At 52.2% G+C, this 19,590-nt stretch overlaps 1 protein-coding gene across 1 annotated transcript in view; it reads left to right on the forward strand.

Annotated features, from left to right (window-relative positions):
- Nucleotides 1-19,590, forward strand: part of CEP164 (centrosomal protein 164) — a 66,298-nt gene that overhangs the window by 24,738 nt on the left and 21,970 nt on the right. The window contains exons 5-10 of the mRNA XM_047071590.1: nt 1,857-2,012; nt 2,422-2,556; nt 3,178-3,255; nt 12,133-12,537; nt 13,510-13,590; nt 15,720-15,812. Coding sequence (XP_046927546.1) covers nt 1,857-2,012; nt 2,422-2,556; nt 3,178-3,255; nt 12,133-12,537; nt 13,510-13,590; nt 15,720-15,812 — 948 coding nt within the window. The remainder of the gene's footprint in view (nt 1-1,856; nt 2,013-2,421; nt 2,557-3,177; nt 3,256-12,132; nt 12,538-13,509; nt 13,591-15,719; nt 15,813-19,590) is intronic.

A 19,590-nucleotide genomic window follows, 5' to 3' on the forward strand; every position in this document is an offset into this window, starting at 1 on the left:
GTTAATGGCCAGCTATAGAAGATGATCAGCTAGGAGCCAGGAATGTGTAATTTCCCTGCTAACCACTGATTTGGTAAAGGCCTGAGAGAACAAAGCCCTCAGCATGCCTGTCTCCCTCCCTCCAGCCCCCAGCACGTTAGCAAATTAGCCATGGTGGGAGTCTGTACTTTTCCATAAATACAGTGTGGGAGGAACTTTGGTTGCTGATCTGCTGGGGCTGGTTGGGAGGGCTGAAGTCAGGACGAGCGGGCCCAGTTTGCCCCCAGTTTACCTTAGAGAAGCCTTTCTGGGCTCTTCTCTGCCACAGCCAGACGGTGGCGCAAAATAGTAGCTTAGAGACAGCCCTGGGCTCAGTCCCATGTCTGCGCCCCCCTTGCTGGCCCTGTGACTTTGGGCAGGGCTCTCGATCTCCCCAATCTCCATTTGTAGGGACTGTGGCCTCGGGTTGTTGTGAGAGCAGAATGAGAGGTGGCGCAGAAGGGGCTTAGCCCGGTACCTGATGCTGGCTTCTGTGGGCCAGCCTGAGCGTTATGCGTTCCTTCTCTGCCTAACGGAAGTACTCTGCAGCAGGCCAGGTGTTTGGGCAGTGGTTCGGGTGTTCAAAGGTTCGGGACTTCACCCCCCTTTCGGAGGAGTGTCCGATCCCCTTCCCACACAGAAAGGGGCCCCGCTGAGATCCTGCCCGGTGGTCTGGCTCTTTGAGCCGGTGGATGAGAGACGGTGGGCCACTTGTGCTTCCTCAGCCTGACCTCTTCTGGCCTCCCCTTTCTCTTCTTGGTCTCCTTGGGGTTAGAGGGGAATGGTTTCGTGTTGTTTGATGCGTCTTAAGTTTGAGTAATGAATTTTAAAGAGGTCTTTGTAAGTTGTCCCCAGAATGCTCTCCTTGCCCCTTCTCCTAAGCCGGGGCTCCAGCTGCGTGAGTCCTATGTGAGTCCCTCTAATAACAGCCCTTTCACAACATCGGTGTAGCCCCGGCCCCGTCACATGTGCTCCTCACATTCATGAGCCCTTTTGAACTTCCCAGCACACCTTGCTTTTTAAGCGGCAAGGCACTCATCATCTCCATCTTGCAGATCAGTAAACTGAGAATTCAGTTGTCTGTGAGTGCGCTGAGGCCTTGCCAGTTCTGACTCCCAGCCTGGTTTCTTTCCCTGTCCTCGTTAGCCCGAAGCCTTCGTTTGGCCAGCGTGAGAACAGGGAAACTGGGGGCCAGGCTCCTTTCAGCCACCTTCCTCATCAGTGGAGCGGGGCAAGAAAGTTCTTCTTTTGCCATTAATGTATTTTTTTTCATAGTTGCTGTTTATTTTAATCAAAGTAATACATGCCCATATCAAACGAAGTCAAGTAGTACCAAAAGGTGGGTAACGAAACCCAGCAGTTCTCTGGGCGCACATACCCCTCCCCAGAGACAACTGCTTTCTTCTCGTGCGTACTTCCATATTTGTAAATAATACGCTTCGACTGCTTTTGCTTGGTTCATCAGTTTTAAACTTCATCTATTGAGACTTCTCCCTCTGGTAGATGAGGCTTTTGTCTCTGCCCTCCCTCTGCCCCCCCACTTCCTACGTGGCTTCTGAAAGGGGAGCAGAACCCTCCGCAGCATCTGCCAGATGTGAGACGGCCGTTAGCTGTGCGCTAGCAGCAAAGTTAGGGGAATCAGCAAGCCAGCCTGTGATTTCTCACACAGTTGGCACAATGGTAATTTCTGGATGTTGTGTTTCATTAGCAGCCTCTGAACGGAGGTGGTTTAAATTTGAGCGGGCAGGATTTAGATGTTTTATTTTTATATCTGCTTCTGACACTCCGAGGGCCACGTGGTTTCTTGGGTTTGTAACAAGATGTTTTGTGTTGCCCAGGCCCCGGGCTCCTCATTAGCCCCAGTCCACGTCCCTCTTGGGGGCCTGGCTCCCTTAAGAGGCCTTGTGGATGCCCCGGCCTCTGCTCTTCGTGGATCGCAAAGCGTGAGCCTGGGGAGCTCAGTGGAATCTGGTCAGCTTGGAGAACTCACGCTGGTAAATGGTTTTTTTGTGTGTGTGTTCGGTGTATTTAGTTCCTGTGGGGCCTTCGTGTGTCATGCTAGGATCTGTGGCCCACGGATGATAAAGAGAGGGCATGGGCTGAGCCCTCAAGGTTCATAATCAAGTTGGGAGGGCAAATCACACTTGTGTGATGCTGAACGTGGACTCTGGGCTACAGAGGACAGGCCCACGCCATGGGGACTGCAGTGCTAACTTTCCCATCCTGGTAGCCGGGGTGGTAGGAGTTGGAAAAGGGAGGGATCCGTGTGAGCTGGGTTTGCCGGGCTCGGCTTCCTGGCCGTGGCAGACTTGTGCTGGGAGACAACCAAACCGAAAGAGAGTCGGGCAGGCATTCTGCAGGTCTTTCTGGTGTGTCCCTTGACTTTTCTTCTCTGCTTTGGAGCCTCCACAGGGTCTCAAGACTTCTGCTTACACAAAGGGTCTCTTGGGCTCCATCCATGAGGACAAGAAAGCCCTCAGCCTCTTGGCTTTAGGGGAGGAGACCAACGAGGAGGATGAGGCAGAGAGTGACAACCAGGTAATGATGAATCCTCTTCCTGGCCTGGGAATCCTTTGTCCTGTTTAGAAAAGTTTTTTTTTTATTGTGGTCAAATATATATAACATGAAAGTTACCATTGTGATCGCTTTTAAGCGTGCAGTTCAGTGTGATACATCACCACTATCCATCTCCAGAACTCGCTCAAAATCCCGAACTGCAACTCTCTACGCATTGAACAGTAACTCCTCAGTGTCCGGTCTCCTCTTGTCTATGTTCTGTCTTTAATTTGCCTATTCTGGGTATCTCATTTAAGTGGAATCATACAACATTTGCCACTTTATGTCTGCCCGTCTTTTACATAGCATGTTTTCAGGGATCGTCATGTAGCACATATGGCTGGGTAATTCGTTGTCTGAATGTGCCACATTTTGTTAATCCATTCATCTGTTGATAGACGCTTGGGTTGTTTCCACCTTTTGGCTGACCTCTGCTGCTTTAAAAATAAGTCAAGTGATTTTCTAGCCCACAGCTTCATTTCTTGCCCAGTCTATGTACCTCCTGGGTCTGACCCAGAAAGCAACAAACAAGGAGCTTCTTGGCCTGCATCCTGGGCTGACCAGCTTCCTTGACTTACCCCCTGTAATTGTGTTTGTTTTCAGAGTGTCCGCAGCTCAAGTGAGCTTCTTAAGAACCTGCACCTGGACATTGGGGCGCTGGGGGGTGATTTTGAGTATGAGGTAAGAGCCTGAAGCCCTGTAGACAATGCCTCAGCCTGGTATGCTCCTCCTTCCTTCTTAAGCCTTTCTCCTTGTGGGATGTGGATTTAGAAGGAGAACCATCTTGCCCCAAAGCTGTCTAGATGGGATTTCTGGGGTTTGGGGAAGCACAAAGGGGGAAAGGAATTAATCTGTTCACTCATTTGTCAGGTAACCACCACTGGTTGAATGTTTCCGCATGAGGCACTTTGCTGGGCACCGTAGGTCACACAGGCCTAAGTTAGATGTAATTACTGCCCTCTAAGGGTTTACAGCCTCACAGAAGAGAGACTTAAATTATTGGAAAACAGAATAGAGTGCAGTGAGGCTGTAAGGAAGGTGAGAGGGGACTTGAGGGTCTCCAAGGCACGTGGATCAACCAGGAAAAGGCTCTGTTGGGAAACTGACCTATGAGGTGTGCCGGGGGGAGGACGACACACAAGGCTGGCCAGGCAGAGGTGAGTGGGGAGGGAGAAGCCCACACGCAGGACACTGCACAGGCGGAGGGTGCAGGGTGAGTTTGGGGAAGGTGAGGGCGTCTCTTTCAGCTGGCGTACAGAGCGCACGTAAGAGGTGGCCCATGGAGGTAGCTTGGGCTGGGTCACGGGGGACCTGAACGCCACCTGCGGAGTTTGAATGGGGTTACCCAGGCACTGGGAGCCAGCAGAGGTTTTGTAACAGAGGCGTTTCGTCCAGAGTCTTAACAGTGGTTGAATGTCGGCCACTGTACTGGGCCCCGGTGGAGATACAGGTGTCGGTAAGATGGGTTTGGCCTGGCCTCGCGGAGTTTGCAGCTGGAGAGAGAAAGAACACTTGGTACTTGGTGTTTAGTGAGTGCTCAGAGTTGAGTAAATGACTGTCCCAGGCACCCGTAAAGCAGGGCAGTATGTGCAAAGGGCTTGGGTGCAGGTGCCCGCTTGAGGGGAGCTCTGCGGGGGAAGAAGTTACTTGTCTGGAGATCAGGAAAAACTTGAATAGATGACATTTAACCTGGCTCTTGAAGAGTAGGTAGGTTTTAGACATGGGGGTGTAAGGGATATTTTAGGCAAGTGAACAGCTTGAGCAAAGGCGCGGGGCCTGGGAAATGCAGACTGTGGACGGGAATAGCTTCCAGACTCTCCCCACAGTAGTCCTGTCGCTTCTGATCTCTGTCCCCTGGTCTGTCCTCTGTTGCCACCAGAATGTTCTTTAAAACAAACAAAACCCAAAACTCAGCATGGTGTTGTAATACTTACAACCCCCCAATGTGTTTTTCTACTTGAAAAGGAACATTCCCTACTAGATACCCTTTGTCTAATAACTAATATTTATTAGTTTTTAAACAGTTAGGATTTCTCCCCATATTCCCGAGGCATTCACACAGCCAGTAAATCATCAAGTCAACAGCTCAGATTTCCCCAAACTTTTAAATACTGATAGGCTGAATCACACTGTTCACAAGTCTAACATATAAAACTCTTTGACAGGGGTGCCTGGGAGGCTCATTCGGGTAAGCGTCCAACTTCATCTCAGGTCGTGATCTCACAGTTCATGGGTTGGAGCCCTGCGTCAGGCTCTGTGCTGACCGCTCAGGGCCTGAAGCCTGCTTCGGATTCTGTGTCTTCCTCTGTCTCTGCCCCTCCCCTGCTCGTGCTCTGTCTCTCTCTCTCTCAGAAATGAACTTTAATTAAAAAAAAAAACACAAAAGAAAAAACGGGTGGCTGGGTAGCTCAGTCAGTGAAGTGTCAGACTTCAGCCAGGTCACGATCTCACGGTCCATGAGTTCAAGCCCCGAGTCAGGCTCTGGGCTGATGGCTCAGAGCCTGGAGCCTGTTTCAGATTCTGTGTCTCCCTCTGTCTCTGCCCCTCCCCCACTCGCGCTCTGTCTCCCTCTGTCTCAAAAATAAATAAAGGTTAAAAAAAAACCCAGAAAAACAAAAAAACCAAAAACTCTTTGACATACTTGAAACACTTTCAAGACACTGACCACTCACATTTTGCTAGAATGATCACAAAGCTGACCGGTAAAGCAACAGTGCCTGTATCATAGATTTAAGTTTGTTTTCTTATTATCTCTTACTATGTCCTCATCATCCTTTATCATAACTCTTAATTGTTTCTGACTCTTGCTTCTTGATCTTCAGCTCACCTCAAGAGCCAGAGTTAATGTCTTGGTGGGCGGAGATTGCAGATGCTGGCTGACAGGCCCTGGGTTGTAGGGAGGCCTTCCCCGGGTGGTCCAGCTCTAGCCATTGGGCAGACCCTGTTTTTATTGGTCCTCTATTACCCCAGAAACTGTCCAGATTTTTGGCTGTGCACAATCAGATAGGTTTTTAAAAAAAAAATTTTTTTTTAATGTTTATTTTTGAGAAACAGAGACAGAGTGCAAGTGGACAGGGGCAGCGAGAGAGGGAGACACAGAATCCAAAGCAGGCTCCAGGCTCCGAGCCGTCAGCACAGAGCCTGACACGGGGCTCGAACTCACAAACCATGAGATCATGATCTGAGCCGAAGTTGGACACTTAAGCAACCGAGCTACCCAGGCACCCCTAAAAATTTTTTTTGATTTATTTTTGAGAGAGAGAGAGAGAGAGAGAGAGAGAGAGAGAGAGAGGGGCAGGCTGTCAGCACAAAGCCTGATGTGGGGCTCAAACCCCAGCTGTTAGATCATGACCTGAGCCGAAGTCAGTTGCTCAACTGACTGAACCACCCAAGTGCCCCTCAGATAGGTTTTGATGGTGACTTTAACACTTTCTGTGAAATGTGACACTTCCCTCCTGCCCACCCCCCATCTTTATCATCAACCTGATCTGTGTTTACTTTGAAACTGTTCCCTGTGAGTGGGGCCTGGTCTGTTTGCACCGCATCCAAAGCCTTCTCGGTGTGTTTGATTCCCTGAAATGACAACTTTGTTTCCTCTTGCCTGCCACTAAGACCTTACACTGCTGATGTGAGCAGTAGCTCACGTGTGGAGCCTAGAAGGATGACCATGAACTGAAGAGAGGCATCAGGGGGACCTACTGGCTTTTGGAGGAAGTAGAAGAAAGTCTCCAGGAGACTGAGCACATTGGGAGTAGAGACTCTGCCCTATTCATGTGTACATGGCCGGCTCTGGCCCACTGCTTGGAACCTAGGAAGCATGTGGGTATGTTTTGCTGAGTGGTTGAGAGAATGAATAGGTTAATGAATGAGAGTGAGCCCTGCCAGGACAAGGAGGGGATCCCTTCAGGTTGTATGGTGCTTTTTTCTTCCCTTGGCTGTCCCAGGTCCTGACCAGAGTGGATACTCCTGCTGTCAGCAGGTGGATTGAAGATCCCACTGTGGATCAGTGGTGCACTTAGACTTTGGGCTGATTTTTGCTTCATAAATGTCAACAAAAAGGGGATCTTTGACATGTCCTGGATTTCCAAAAGCTTCCTTCTGATGATTATATGCTTCTTTGGGGGGAGTGGGAGCCTTTAAGCATATTTTTTATGACCTCTTTAATAGAAATAGACAACTCAGCAGGGGAAGTGTCTCTAGCATCTCAGCAGATTTCATTCTTTTGTCACGTGGAGTGTTGGGTTCCTGTGGTCTAACCCTGGGAGGAGGTAGGGCTTTTCCAGGCAGAGAAAGAAGGGCAGTGCTGAGGATGAACAGGGGTTTCAGGAGAGACAAAGCTGCCTCTGTTTGGACCACACCCTTTGAAAATGGCGTTTGTCCCAGTTTATAGACCCTGGATCCTCTGAGCTGCCCCTTTCTTCCCGCTCTTGGGCAGCACCCCAGACAGCCCTGGGTGGAAGTGTCCTGCCAAGCTTTGTGCTCCCCTGTCTCTGTGCCATCAACAGTCACTTTGCTCGTGATTCCATGAGAGGGCAGTAGGATGGCGAGAATGTCTGCTTCTCTCTCTCTCTCCTTCCCCCTCCTCTCCTGCTTTCAGTGTAAACCCATTTCTAGTCTATTACAGAATCAAAGGGGATAGGTTCATGGAACAGACTCTGAGAATGGGTGAGAGTGAGGAGGGGAGGCAGAGGGGTGGGTGAGCAGGCAGCGTGTGGCCTCGTGGGGCTGGTAAGAACCCATCATTGGATCAAAGGAGAGGGAGGGAGCTGGGCTTAGAAATAACAGGATGATGTCAGTGTGATTGGGAAGTGCTAACAACATGGGGTGGGGGACAATGCAAAGACTTGAGACCAGCTGGGTGGGAATGAGACGTGGCAAATAACCTAACTGATGGTTGGCTTAGGAGGTTCAGCTCCCCCGGCCCCCACTCTCTCCCTCCCAAGCCATGTGGATTATAGTAGCCCCTGCCTTTTGGGGGGTATGTTAAATATTCATGAAATCTCTGGCACCGCCTTCCCCATGCAGATGACAAGGTTGTTTTTGAAAAGGCAGCAGATATTTGCCTTGAGATACTCAGGGGCCTGGGGCTGTGACAGGAGGAGGCAGAGCACAGATCAGCTCAGAGCAAAGCGATGCCCAGGGGGCAGCGCTCGCCCTGGTCTGTGTACCCCACAGAACCCTGATGTGGGAGGCAGTACGCCGGGGCCTGGAATGTGCGTCCTGGGCAGGTCTCGGCCCATGGGGTGGCGACGAGCAGGGCTGTGAAGGGTGAGGGGTCTGGAGTCAGGTGGATTTTCCCAGCACTCTGTCACGCACCGCGTGTAATCTGCAACCAGTGTCCAGTCTCCCTTGGACGTTACCTCTGACTGTTGAATTGCTGCACTTGGTTGACACGGGCTCAGGGGATGCAAGCTCCTTTATTTTAGTATTAGCCAGGTTTTAATATCTTAATATTCAGGGCCTCTGCACTGGCAGTGTGGAGCCTGCTTGGAATTTTCTCTCTCTCTGCCTGTCTCTCTGCCCCTCCCCCCACTCCCCCTCCCCCATATGTGCGTGTGTGCATGTGCTCTCTCTCTCTCAAAAATAAATAAATAAACGTTAGGGACCCCTGGGCGGCTCAGTTGGTTAAGCATCTGACTCTGGCTCAGGTCATGATCTCTCGGTCTGTGGGTTCAAGACCTGTGTCGGACTCTCCGGCAGCTTGGAGCCTGGAGCCTCCTTCAGATTGTGTATCTCCCTCTCTCTCTGCCCCTCCCCCCACTCGTACTCTGTCTCTCTGTCTCTCTCTCTCAAAAATAAACATTAAAAAATACATAAAAGTAAACTTTAAAAAAATCTTTTAAGTTTTTTAATGTTTATTTACTTTTGAGAGAGAGACAGACAGACAGTGTGTGAACAGGGGAGGGGCAGAGAGAGAGGAAGACACAGAATCCGAAGCAGGCTCCGGGCTCCGAGCTGTCATCACAAAGCCCAACGCGGGGCTTGAACCCACAAACCATGAGATCATGACCTGAACACAAAGTCGGATGCTTAACCGACTGAGCCACCCAGGCAACCCTAAAACGGTATCTTACTGTTTAGGTAGACAGGATAGCATACACCCCTTGATGGGAAAGTCTTTTGAAGAATTTGAGCTTGAGAAGGGCATAGACTGGGCGTCACAGCCTTGCGGCCTGACTACATTCTCTCATGTATACAAATGGGAGTCTCCGTCTGTGCCAGGTGTCCTCGGATTTTGGATAGGCTACTTGTTTTTCCATCATCTTGAATATTCATAGTTAACATTGTTTAGCTATTTTCCGTTTAATAAGCACCGTACTAAATAGAGTCTAATCCCTGCGTAACCTTGTAAAATAAATTGTACACCTGACTTTTACAGAGTAGGAACTCCTGTATCTGCATGACACCCCCATTTTGAAAAATCCGGTCGACAGGTATTCACTGCGCACTTATTACGTGCCAGATACTAGGCCCTGAGGATAGCACGGAGCTGATCTGGTGAGGGAAACCCATAGGAAGTCAGCAGTGACGATACGGTAGATGTTGTGACAGGACGGAAAGGCTCATCTCAGGACAGCTGCCCCAGGGATCAAGGAGGGCTTCCTGGAAGATGTGATACCGTGAGGACCAGAGGGAGTTTGTTAGGGTAGATCGTGTGTGTGTGTGTGTGTGTGTGTGTGTCGAATGTGCATGGCACCTCAGGAGCAGGGAGGGGTCTTCCTGGAGCTGGGCCCTGGCAGGTGGCTCTTGAACACTGGGGGGCCCCCCAGCCACATTGGGGTGGGTGCCGAGGATGCAAGCAGTGACCTTGTCCTGTGCTGTGCGGAGGGTGTTGGTGGAAGAGGAGGCTGATTGGGGCCGTCCTGATTGCCCTTTGAGCTTCTTCCCGCGGCAGGCCTTCGAGGGAGGCAGGGGAAGCAACCTGGTGGGGCTCAGAGGGTTGACCGTTTGCTAAATGAAGTGAAGTAACCAACTTAAAAAAAAAAAAAAAAGGGCGTGGCAAAGAGGAAAGTGGCACAATGTTTATCCATAGGAGGAGAGGACGCCTGCAGGGTGTGGCTGCCTGTGCCCCGTGAGAAGCGGGCAGGGGCTGGGCGAGGAGCCGTGGGCCATGTGGGGAGATGCGGACTTTATCCCGAAGGCCACGGGTGCTGCTGTGGTCTGACCCTCCTTTGTCCCCTAGTCCGAGGTCTGTTGCCTTTTTCTCTTCACGAGATGACCGCGGCCAGGGTGGATTGGCTCTGCTTGCTTGTGGTAGAGTGTGGCTGGCCAGACACCGCTCTCTCATCCTCAGGAACTCCCACCTGCTGGGAGTCCGTGGAGGCCCCTCAGACTGGGCACCGAACTCCTGCTGAGTGTCGGCCGCGGTTGCGGTATCGGGACGGGGAGACCTGGCCCCGCTCTGCACGCGTTTGTCTTGAAGGGGAGCTGTTCCTCTCGGCCCTTTCTCTTAGCCCAGAGGCCTTGGCGAGGCTACGGATGTCGGGAGGACGGGCAGCACCAGAGGGTGCCCTGCCCAGGCCTGAGGGAAGCCGCCCCCTCCTCCCTTTCACCTTCTGCTTTTCTCCCTGGGACGGGCCTGGGGCTGATGACAGTATCACCACTGTGTCCCCGGTCCCTCGCTTTGGGCAGCAAAGGCTCAAAACCAGGGCTCTCTGGGACATTGCCCTTTTCTCCATTCTCAGCTGAATTCCTTGAGGGCAGGATCTACGTCTTGTTAATGTGTGGGTCCCCGGGCAGTGTCTGGCACATAGAAGGCACCCGGTAAATGACTGTGCGCATCTCACAGTAAAACATTAGTTAACATTTATGGAACACCGAGAGTCTTCCAGGCACTGTTCTCAGTTCTTGAGCTCACTTAGTGTTAACTCAATTAACCTTCCCCGAACCCAGTGAGATAGGCCCTCTTGCGTCTCCATATTTTAGAGGAAGAAACTGAGGCACAGGGAAGTTAAATCATTTGTCTAAGGTCACTGTAAGTGTGGGGCCAGGATTTGAACCTAAGTAGTGCGTCTCCAAAGCTGAGCTCTGAACCGCCCTGCTTTCCTGCCTCTCAGTCATCCTTGGAAAGTTTGGGTTGACTTGTCCTTAGGCCGCTGGACCTGCCGGCGGATGGTTGTGTCTTTGTGTTCAGTAGATGCTTTGACAGACAGACAGCATCTGAATGCTGCACTTAGGGCTTCTCCGGGGACCAATGAATTCTAGTCGTCAGGCCCCTTGTTTGAGTTTCCAGGTTGAGGAAATGGGAAGTCTCAAAAATCCCTGCTCAGAAGTTACTCACCCTGGCAGCCCCAGTGATGTTTTCTGGGAGGAAGGCTTTTCTGTATTGCAAGGAAGGATTTGCTTTTTCTATGTTGGCCGGCTTGAAAGGTTTTTCCTAGTCTTCCGAAAAAATATTTTTTTTAATGTTTGTTTATTTCTGAGAGAGAGCGAGACGCAGAGTGCGAGCACGGGAGGAGCAGAGGGAAAGGGAGACACAGAATCCGAAGCAGGCTCCGGGCTCCGAGCTGTCAGCACAGAGCCCGATGTGGGGCTCGAACTCACGAACCGCGAGATCATGACCTGAGCTGAATCAGTTGCTTAACCGACTGAGTTACCCAGGCGTCCTGGTTTTTCCTGGTCTTTAAAGTGAGGTTTGTGTCTGAGAAACAGGGTGTGGCAGCTGGAGAGGGTGCTCCTTTTGAGAGACCCTGCTAAGGGCACCACAGCAATGACAGCCTCCAGCTACAGCACTTTGATCCACCCTGGCTCATGCCAAGGCCATGCTTGTTGATGGAGAGCAACAGACCCGAGAGCAGGACCTTTTCTGCCAGATGTGGGACTGCTGCGCAGGCCAAGACTTCCTCAGAACTGGGCCCTTCCTGAGGCCACGCCTGTTCCGGCCCGTGTCCCACTCTCCCCGTCATAGGTCAGACCTGTGTTCTGAAGGTCTCCCGACCCCTTTATCCTTCATAGCCACTTCCCCCGGTAAATCTTACCTTGGCTTCTTTCTGCTTCTCAGAGCGTGCAGTTGACAGTGCCCCAGACTCGCTTGTACAGGGGAGGCTTTAGGAAGAGAGCCACCCTCATTGCTATTGAGGAAGGTCTGTTTTTTTTTCCCTGCTGCTTTTTAAAAAGTGAACAAATCGGAATTGTACACTTTGGTACTTTTTTTCTCCCATGTGATTTTCCATCATCATCACCATAAATACATATTGACTTTTTAAAAAATAAATATTGACTTCTGAGTCTGCAGTCTTATGATTTGGCTAATGGGGCTGGGACGAGGCATTTCTTCCTTGAGAACATAATAGCTGGTGATGGAGTTCAGCGCACTGGTTTCTGAGCCTGTCAGTCGTCGGGTCCGGTTGGGTGTATGCAAATCACCATAGACTTTTAGATTCAGTAGATCTGGAGTGGAACAGGGAATCTCTGTTTTAAATAGCTGTTAGGGTGTTTGATAACGGGAGCGCTGGCCCGTACGGGTCAAGGAATGACAGTTCCATCTTGTTGCAAGTCTCTGAAATCATTTGATTAATTCTGATGCCTCCTTGTCTGACATGGTCTGCTGCCACCCAGGAGTCTCCAAGAACAAGCCAGCCAGAGGAGAAGAAGGATGCTTCTCTGGATTCAGAGGCTGCCGGGCCCCCCACTCCCGGCAAGCTCTTCAGCCAGGATGCAGACAGCAGTCTGAGCAGTGCCGATGGCACAGGGCAGCAGGGAAGAGGGGCGAGTGCGTGGCTCCTGGAGAAAGAAAAGGATGAGAAGAGCGATTCAGGAATACCCAGGAGTGGGGTGGACCCTCGGGGCAGTCAGCCTGCCAAAGCCAACAAAAAGGAGGCACCAGAGGCCCCAGCGGATGTAGGAGAGGAGGGTTCCAGGAAGGGAGAGGTGGAAGGAGGCGCCGAAGGAGGAAGGAGGCGGAAGGAGGAGCCCAAGGAGGAAGCCTCTGTCCAGAAAGAGAGCAGATCGGACGCCAGCGAGGTAAAGCCCCTGTCCCCTGGGAAGTTGCCCCTCCTTCCCTGAGCTGCTCTCTTAAGCCCTGTGCAGATCCCCATCCCCACATCTTCATTACTGAGATGGGGAGCTTCATTTGCAGTCCCTGCAGCGGGCTGTCAACGTGGCTAGAACCCTTCACTGTGACAGATTTGCCCAGACCCAGCAGGCAGCCAGATCCTGAATGAAACTCCAAACCTGCTGGCGTTAGAAATTCAGGGTAGAAATTGGCCTTTCCGTTGGCACCCTCCCGGGACGTTTGTGTTCTTCTGTTCTACCTACTTGCTCTTTCTGCCTGCTCCTCGTACTTCTCGACACCAGTCAAGGGTCGCTGCTGTCTGTGTTTCAGTAGAGAGGGGAGGATGTGGGTGAGGGTGGCAACCATTGGGAGCATTTTGCCCCAGGATCGGTCAGTCAGGCTACCAGAGGCTCCTCTCATTGATGGCCCGGCGGTCTTGCTTTGGCAAGACCAGGCAGTGACACGGAAGTAGTTCCCGGTGCCTGAGGCGTCTTCGGTCGTCCGACCCTTAGTCCTGCTCCTCTTCCAGCCAAATGGGGCGGGGGTTCATTTAAAGGGTGTTAAGCTACTTCTTGGAGAAGACAGTCCCGTTCTGTTTTCTAGGACAGCAAGAAGCCTCCCTGCTGCCCGCTTTCCAACCGTCTCCTCTCCACTTCACTTGGCTTTCCTTCCAGGTGTAAACCCTTGTTGACCCGAGTCAGAGAGTGGCTGTCCCTATGTAGCTGGGCTGCGCTGTTCAGCCTGAGTGGGGTGGGCGCTGCTGCGTGTGTCCAGAAAGAAGGGGAGGGTCCACAGCCCCCTTTCAGGTTTTCTAGAAGAGGTGGGTTTTGGTTAGGTCTCGAGCTGCCTTGGCACCTTGGCCTGAACGGAATTCCCTGGGAAGTGATCCCAGCCCTCTCTGCTCCGCTCTGGGTGACGTCTCTATGGGTCTGTTTCCCCAGGAGTTGGAGATCAGCGAGCAGGTGAAGGAGCTGCAGCTGTCAGACTCCGCGGCCTCTGACCCCAAGTCCTTCCTGGAACTGGTGAGTCTGAGGGGGGGTGGGGCAGCAGCGTGGGGTAAAGCGCGTGGCTTTGTGAGCCCCTGCGGTTCGTTTTGCCTGGCATCACACAGCTTGTAGGTGGGAAGTCAGGACTCAAACCTGGATCTTGTCTAACTCTGGTCTCTCAGCCCATTAGCTAAGAGTAAACGCTACCTACTTCACAGGTTTGCTATGAGAAGAAGGTGAGGCAAAGAATGTAAAACGTTAGCCTATAAACATCAAGTAACTATAAGCTGTTATTACTGTTTCTTGTTTCTGCAGTGGGAATTGTCTGGGAGATACGTGACCTAGAGCCTCTGGGCTGTAGCAGAGACATTGCATGAATCTAGGAGGTTAGAGACTGGTTGTGTGTGTGTGTGTGTGTGTGTGTGTGTATTTGTATTTGTGGGACCACTGAGCAATGGCACGGCCTGGTCCTCAGGCTAGGTGGGCTGCTGCAATTACTGTTCCAAAGAGAAGACGTCGTCCTGGAATGTCACCGGGCGTGGTTGCTTTGTCCCGGGCCTTCCACGCAGCCTGCTGTATCCTGGCCCCCTCTGCCAGGTCTGTACCTACAGGGAGTAGTCGAGGGTGCTTTTTGGCAGCTCATCACCTCTGGAAAGTGTGCTCCATCTGTTTGGAGGAAGCGGATCAAAGGGAAGGGATTAGCAGGAGAGGGTCAGGGATGAGCGGTAATGATAGGAGGGGGTGCAGAGGAATTAGGAGGCTGCGTGCTCTAGCCCCTCGCTGAGCCACGGGCTTAGGAGGCAGATGGCAGCTGCATTAAGTGGAGTAGAACTCGAACTGAAAGGAAAATGTCACCAAAAAAGAAAGCCCCTAAGCTAGGAAGGGAAGGCAGAAAGTCGTTGTTGGCAAAAACCATCGTGAAGAACAGGCACGTCTCAGGACTCTTGGAAGCCAGGGCTCCATCCCTTCTGAGGGAGTCACTGTGTGGACAAATGTGCCCATGAATGTTTTTCTCCTCCATGGGAGTGGGTGGAGGAAGCCATGGACAGCAGGACCAGACCTCGACTGGGCATCCTGCCACGTATCAGGGCTGATGACAGAACTGTCCCTATTAGCGTGCTGTCAGGTAGCAATCCTTCACTTGGTTCAGCAGGGCTCTTGGGCTTGGAGGGGGCAGGATCAGGGTCCTGTGGCAGCCAAAGGGCGACGGGGAGCTGGCACCTGTGTGGGTACTTGCCGCCTGTCCCAAAGAGAAGCCTGTGGACAGAGCACCACTAATTAAGCCCCATTGTCCAGAAGGGCAGTGGGGGAAGGGAAAGAGAAAGCTGAGAACGGCCATCATGCCTCGTTTCAGTGCTGCCCACAGGTCTCGTGGGCACTTTGACCTCTCTCCTGGTACCCTGGTTGGCTCTCTCCTGGTGCCCAACTGGTGCCCTGGTTGGGCACCAGGAGGGAGAGACGACTGGAAAGTGACATGATTGGCAAAGAGCTTGGACTTTGGAGTCAGCCCAGGCACATCTGACCACCAACCAGCCCCGTTGTTTATCAGCTACTTGGGCTTGGGTGAATTACATGTCCCCTAAACCTGCTTCCTTATCTGTGAGATGGAGATAAGGGTGTCAGTCTCACGGTTATTTTTCCCTCCATGGTTTTATTATGGAAAAAAAAAAAGTTTTTTTTAAATATTTGAGAGACAGAGACTGTGTGGGTGGGGGAGGAGCAGAGAGAGAGGGAGACACAGAATCCGAAGCAGGTTCCAGGCTCTGAGCTGTCAGCCCAGAGGCCAACCCGGGGCTCAAACCCACGAACTGTGAGATCATGACCTGAGCTGAAGTTGGACGCTTAACCCACTGAGCCACCTAGGTGCCCTGGAAAATTTCAAATATACAGAAAAATTAAAAGGATTTTAGAGTGAATACACACATACTCACCACCTAGGGTCTTCAGTGAACATTTTACCATACTTGCTGTATCACATGTCTTTCCAGATTAGTCACAGTGTGATTTTGAAGATGAGAATAATCGGTAGATGTGAAAACCTTTAGCGCGGTGCCTGACCCGTAGTGGGCCCCTTTCTGGAAGGTGGGGGGTGAAGGAGAGGCCGTGATACGGACGATGCCGACCGTGACAGGGGCAGCGCTGACCTCCCCCTCCACTCCCTCTAGGACTTCGGTTTTTGCGGCCGGATCTCAGAGCACCTGATGGATGTTGACGTGCTTTCCCCAGTCCGCCGGGAGGGGAGTCTCTCTGGATGCTGGGTAACCCGAGCTGAGCCCTGCTTGTCCCGGGCTGTGTTTCTGGGAGTCCCCTTGCTTCTAACTCAGTAAGGCATGGCCCGGGCTGTGTCTGTGAAGGCCTCCCAATCGTTTCTGCTCTTTGCTGCTCTGAATTGAGTCATCCTCCCTGCCGCCTGCAACAGACATTTATCTGTTCATTCGTTTATTTAGCAACGACCAATTTGACCAACTGGTCAAAGGTTGACCCATTTGCTCATGTGCAAAGCTCTGTATAGACTGTGTGTTTCAAGGCACTTGCCAGCCTGGCCCACTCAGCCTCTTGCAGCCTCATCCTCAGAGCACCTGCCACACACCGGCCGTGCCCACCGAGCGCTCGCCGTTCCCGGGGCACACGATCCACCTCCTTCACTGCCCTGCCTGCCGTTTGGTTTCCCCTTTTGTTCCGAGCCCCTTCTTGGTCTTGGAGGCCCACCTCTGACAGCACCTCCTCCAGGCAGGGTGAATTGTTCTGTCCTTTTGCTACCCTTAGTGCTGCTCCTTTTGGTTGACGGGTCTTGGGTCTGTCTCCCTCCTGGATATAAGCTCTGTGTGGGCGTGGGAAATGTCTGCCCCACAGAAGGGTAGGAATAGATAGATGACTCAGACACACGTCCTGTCCTTAAGGAGCTTGAAGACAAGAAAGTCATTTTTTTTTCCCCCTCCGTGGGCTTGTTTAAGAGAAGATTTTGGCACATGGTGTCTGTAGGTTGAAGGGAGCATTTGGTTTGGGTGAATGGAAGTTTGCCAGGTGGAACAAACAAGGTGTCCGATGCGAATCAGGTCTGGGAGCCCTTGGAGGACTAAGTGCCGAGTCAGGGTAGAGCTTTTAGGCCAGTGGCACTTGAGGTCACGTGCTTCTCTCAGCGCTGGCTGGTAAGCCTTGCCGTGCTACTGCCCAGCCAGCAGATCGAGGCCGGACCTTGGTCACACCTGTTTGTAGCACTGGACGAAGGGTGTAAAGGCACACACAGGGCGGGATTAGTGAGGAAGGGTTGGGAGCAGGGAGTTGGTAGGCCCTTTTGGCAGTAGGTAAGTGGGAAAGTCGGTGGGCAGGATGGATTTGCATAGCTCTGGCTCCAAACTCTGGCCAATATCCGAATCCTTGGAGGCTTTAAAAAAGAAAGATTTCTGGGTCCTGCCTAAGACCCAATGACGCCAGCAGCCCTTTTTTGGGATATGCCGGTTGGCATGTAGGAGTAGCAGGGCCTGGCCTGGATCCGGTTCTCACGAGGCACTCTCTGAGGCAGACAGCCCCGGCACAGGAAGTCCTAAGCTGGACCTCATGACCAGGGTGTTGGGGCACCGAGCAGCGCCAGGCACTCAGGTGGGCTGACCACACAGAGCCCCTCGTGGGCCTTAGTTACTCCAGCTGTCTCCTGTCTTCAGGCCATGCAGAGGGTTGAGCCAGGAGGTGGAGCTGAGGAGACAGGGGCAGCCCTTTGTGGCTCTGACAGCACCACAGGTGTGGTCCCCTTTGTCTTCGGCTCCTCTGGCCAGGGCCAAGGCAGTGGCTTAGAACTGAACTAAAGTTCTAAAAATTTCATGAAAAGTTCATAAAAATTTTTATGCAGCTTTCTTTTTAATGTTTATTTATGTTTGAGAGAGAGACAGACCGAGCATGAAAAGGGGAGGGGCAGAGAGAGAGGGAGACACAGGATCCGAAGCAGGCCCCAGGCTCTGAGCTGTCAGCACAGAGCTCGACGCAGGGCTTGAACTCATGAACTGCGAGATCGTGGCCTGAGTTGAAGTCGGATGCTTAACTGACTGACCACCCAGGTGCCCCTATAATTTTTTTAATGTTTATTTATTTTTGAGACAGAAAGAGCATGAGTGGGGGAGGGACAGAGAGAGAGGGAGACACAGAATCCGAAGCAGGCTCCAGGCTCCAAGCTGTCAACCCAGAGCCCAATGCAGGGCTTGAAACTCACGAACTGCGAGATCATGACCTCAGTTGAAGTTGGATGCTTAACCGATTGAGCCCCCCAGGCGCCCCTGACGCAGCTTTATCGAGATGCAGTGGACATATGATAAACTGGACTTACTTCACATGTGCCACTGGATAAGTTTTACCATATGTGTGTGCCTTTCAAACCATCACCGTAGTCAAGATAATGATTATAATGAATTAGGAACATGAGTTTTATACTAAATTACAAAAGTGACCATGAAGTTGTTTCAAATAATCCAGAAGGTCAAAGCCTTCCACTTCCTGCAGGCTTACTGCCACAGGTGGGGACTATTAACGGTTTCCATGAACACTTTCGTGTGCCTTTCCAGAAAATTTTCAGTGTACGTGTAAGTCTGTGTCTGTGTCACAAAAAGTGCTTGGCGATGTGCTCTTTAACTTAGAGAGCAGCTAGGGAATAGGCCCTTGACTTATTTCTCAGTAATTTCAGATCTCCCTTACTCTCCTTACTAGTCGTGTAGCAGTGTGCTTTCTGAATGTACCGGGATTTATTTAGCTGGGGACCAGGTCATGAACACAAAACCCTGGAGCCGAGTTAAGGGTGGGCAAGTGGTGTCTTGAGCACAGTTGGGCCAGAGGTGTCGGGTGTGCTGGCCGTGTCCCCTTTCTGAAGAGTTCTTTTCTGGGGCAAAAGGGTCTGGGGATCAACTGCTGCTCTACTCCAAGGCCCTCCGTCTGGGCGCTTTCCCGAGGTGGCCCCTTCTGTCCGGCAGAGGGGCTCGTGTGTTTCCGGCAGCAACAGAGATGAAGCAAGTAGGAAGCAGACAGACTTGGTAGCTCATTCCTTCCGACCCACGGCTCAAGCCCCCCACTTTTATCACGATCACCCCGCTTTGCTGTCCATGTCCCATTGGGGTTTGTTGCGTAGAGTGTCCTCTGTGATTTTTTTTTTTACCTTGCAAGTGACAGAGGGAGCCGTCCGCCGAGCTCGGTGTGATCGTGGGGGAAGAAGGCTGGAAGGGATGGGCGGGGCGGGGCCGTTATCTGCAGGCTCTGGCCAGGCTGACGTGATGCAAAGTGGCAGTGCTGGCAGGCAGCCTCGTGCTGCAGGCACCGGCAGGTACTCACAGGCAGCATCTCTATTTTTGATGTAATTTGGGGGAGCTGGCTCCTAGCTCAGGCCCTGCCCTTCCTCGCCCATCCAGATGGTAGAGTCGGCCACGGCTGCTGGGGCTCCGGCTGCCAGCGGAGAGGCGTGGGAGGCCGTGTGCACGGGGCCGGGGACACGGCAGTGCGCCAGCCCGGCCGGAACCCCACTGGGGAAGACAGAGTGAGTTGTCTCCTGCCCTGCCTCTCCCGTTAACCCTCACGTCCCGGAACCGACAGGGCGCCTGTCATTGTGACAGAAGGGGTACGGGCCCTCGAATGGAGACGGGCACCGGCAGAGCTGAGGTTTTATGCCTTAGGCTGGGGAGAGGGGTGGAGCGGGGACACAGGCGCTGGCATTTGTGGCACACCTTCCCTGGGCCACGAGTCAGGCTTTATGTACGTGATCGAATTTAATCGTCACCTCGAGCCCCGCGAGCTGAGCTGTACTGTCCCATTTTATGTATCTGCTTTTTAAAAATGTTTGTTTATGTATTTGGAGAGGGAGAGAGAGAGCATGAGCAGGGGAGCAGCAGAGAGAGGTGGGAAGAGAGAATCCCAGGCAGGCTCTGCTCTGTCAGCACAGAGCCCGGTGTGGTGCTCGATCCCACACACCATGAGATCATGACCTGAGTTGAAATCAAGGGACGGATGCTCGACCGACTGGGTGACCCATTTTAGAGTGGAGGAGACAGACTCCCCAGCTGG

Source organism: Lynx rufus, unplaced genomic scaffold, assembly GCF_022079265.1.
Source record: "Lynx rufus isolate CCGP_SWC_20201006 ecotype Redwood Valley unplaced genomic scaffold, mLynRuf1.p SCAF_9, whole genome shotgun sequence".
Lineage (NCBI taxonomy): Eukaryota > Metazoa > Chordata > Mammalia > Carnivora > Felidae > Lynx > Lynx rufus.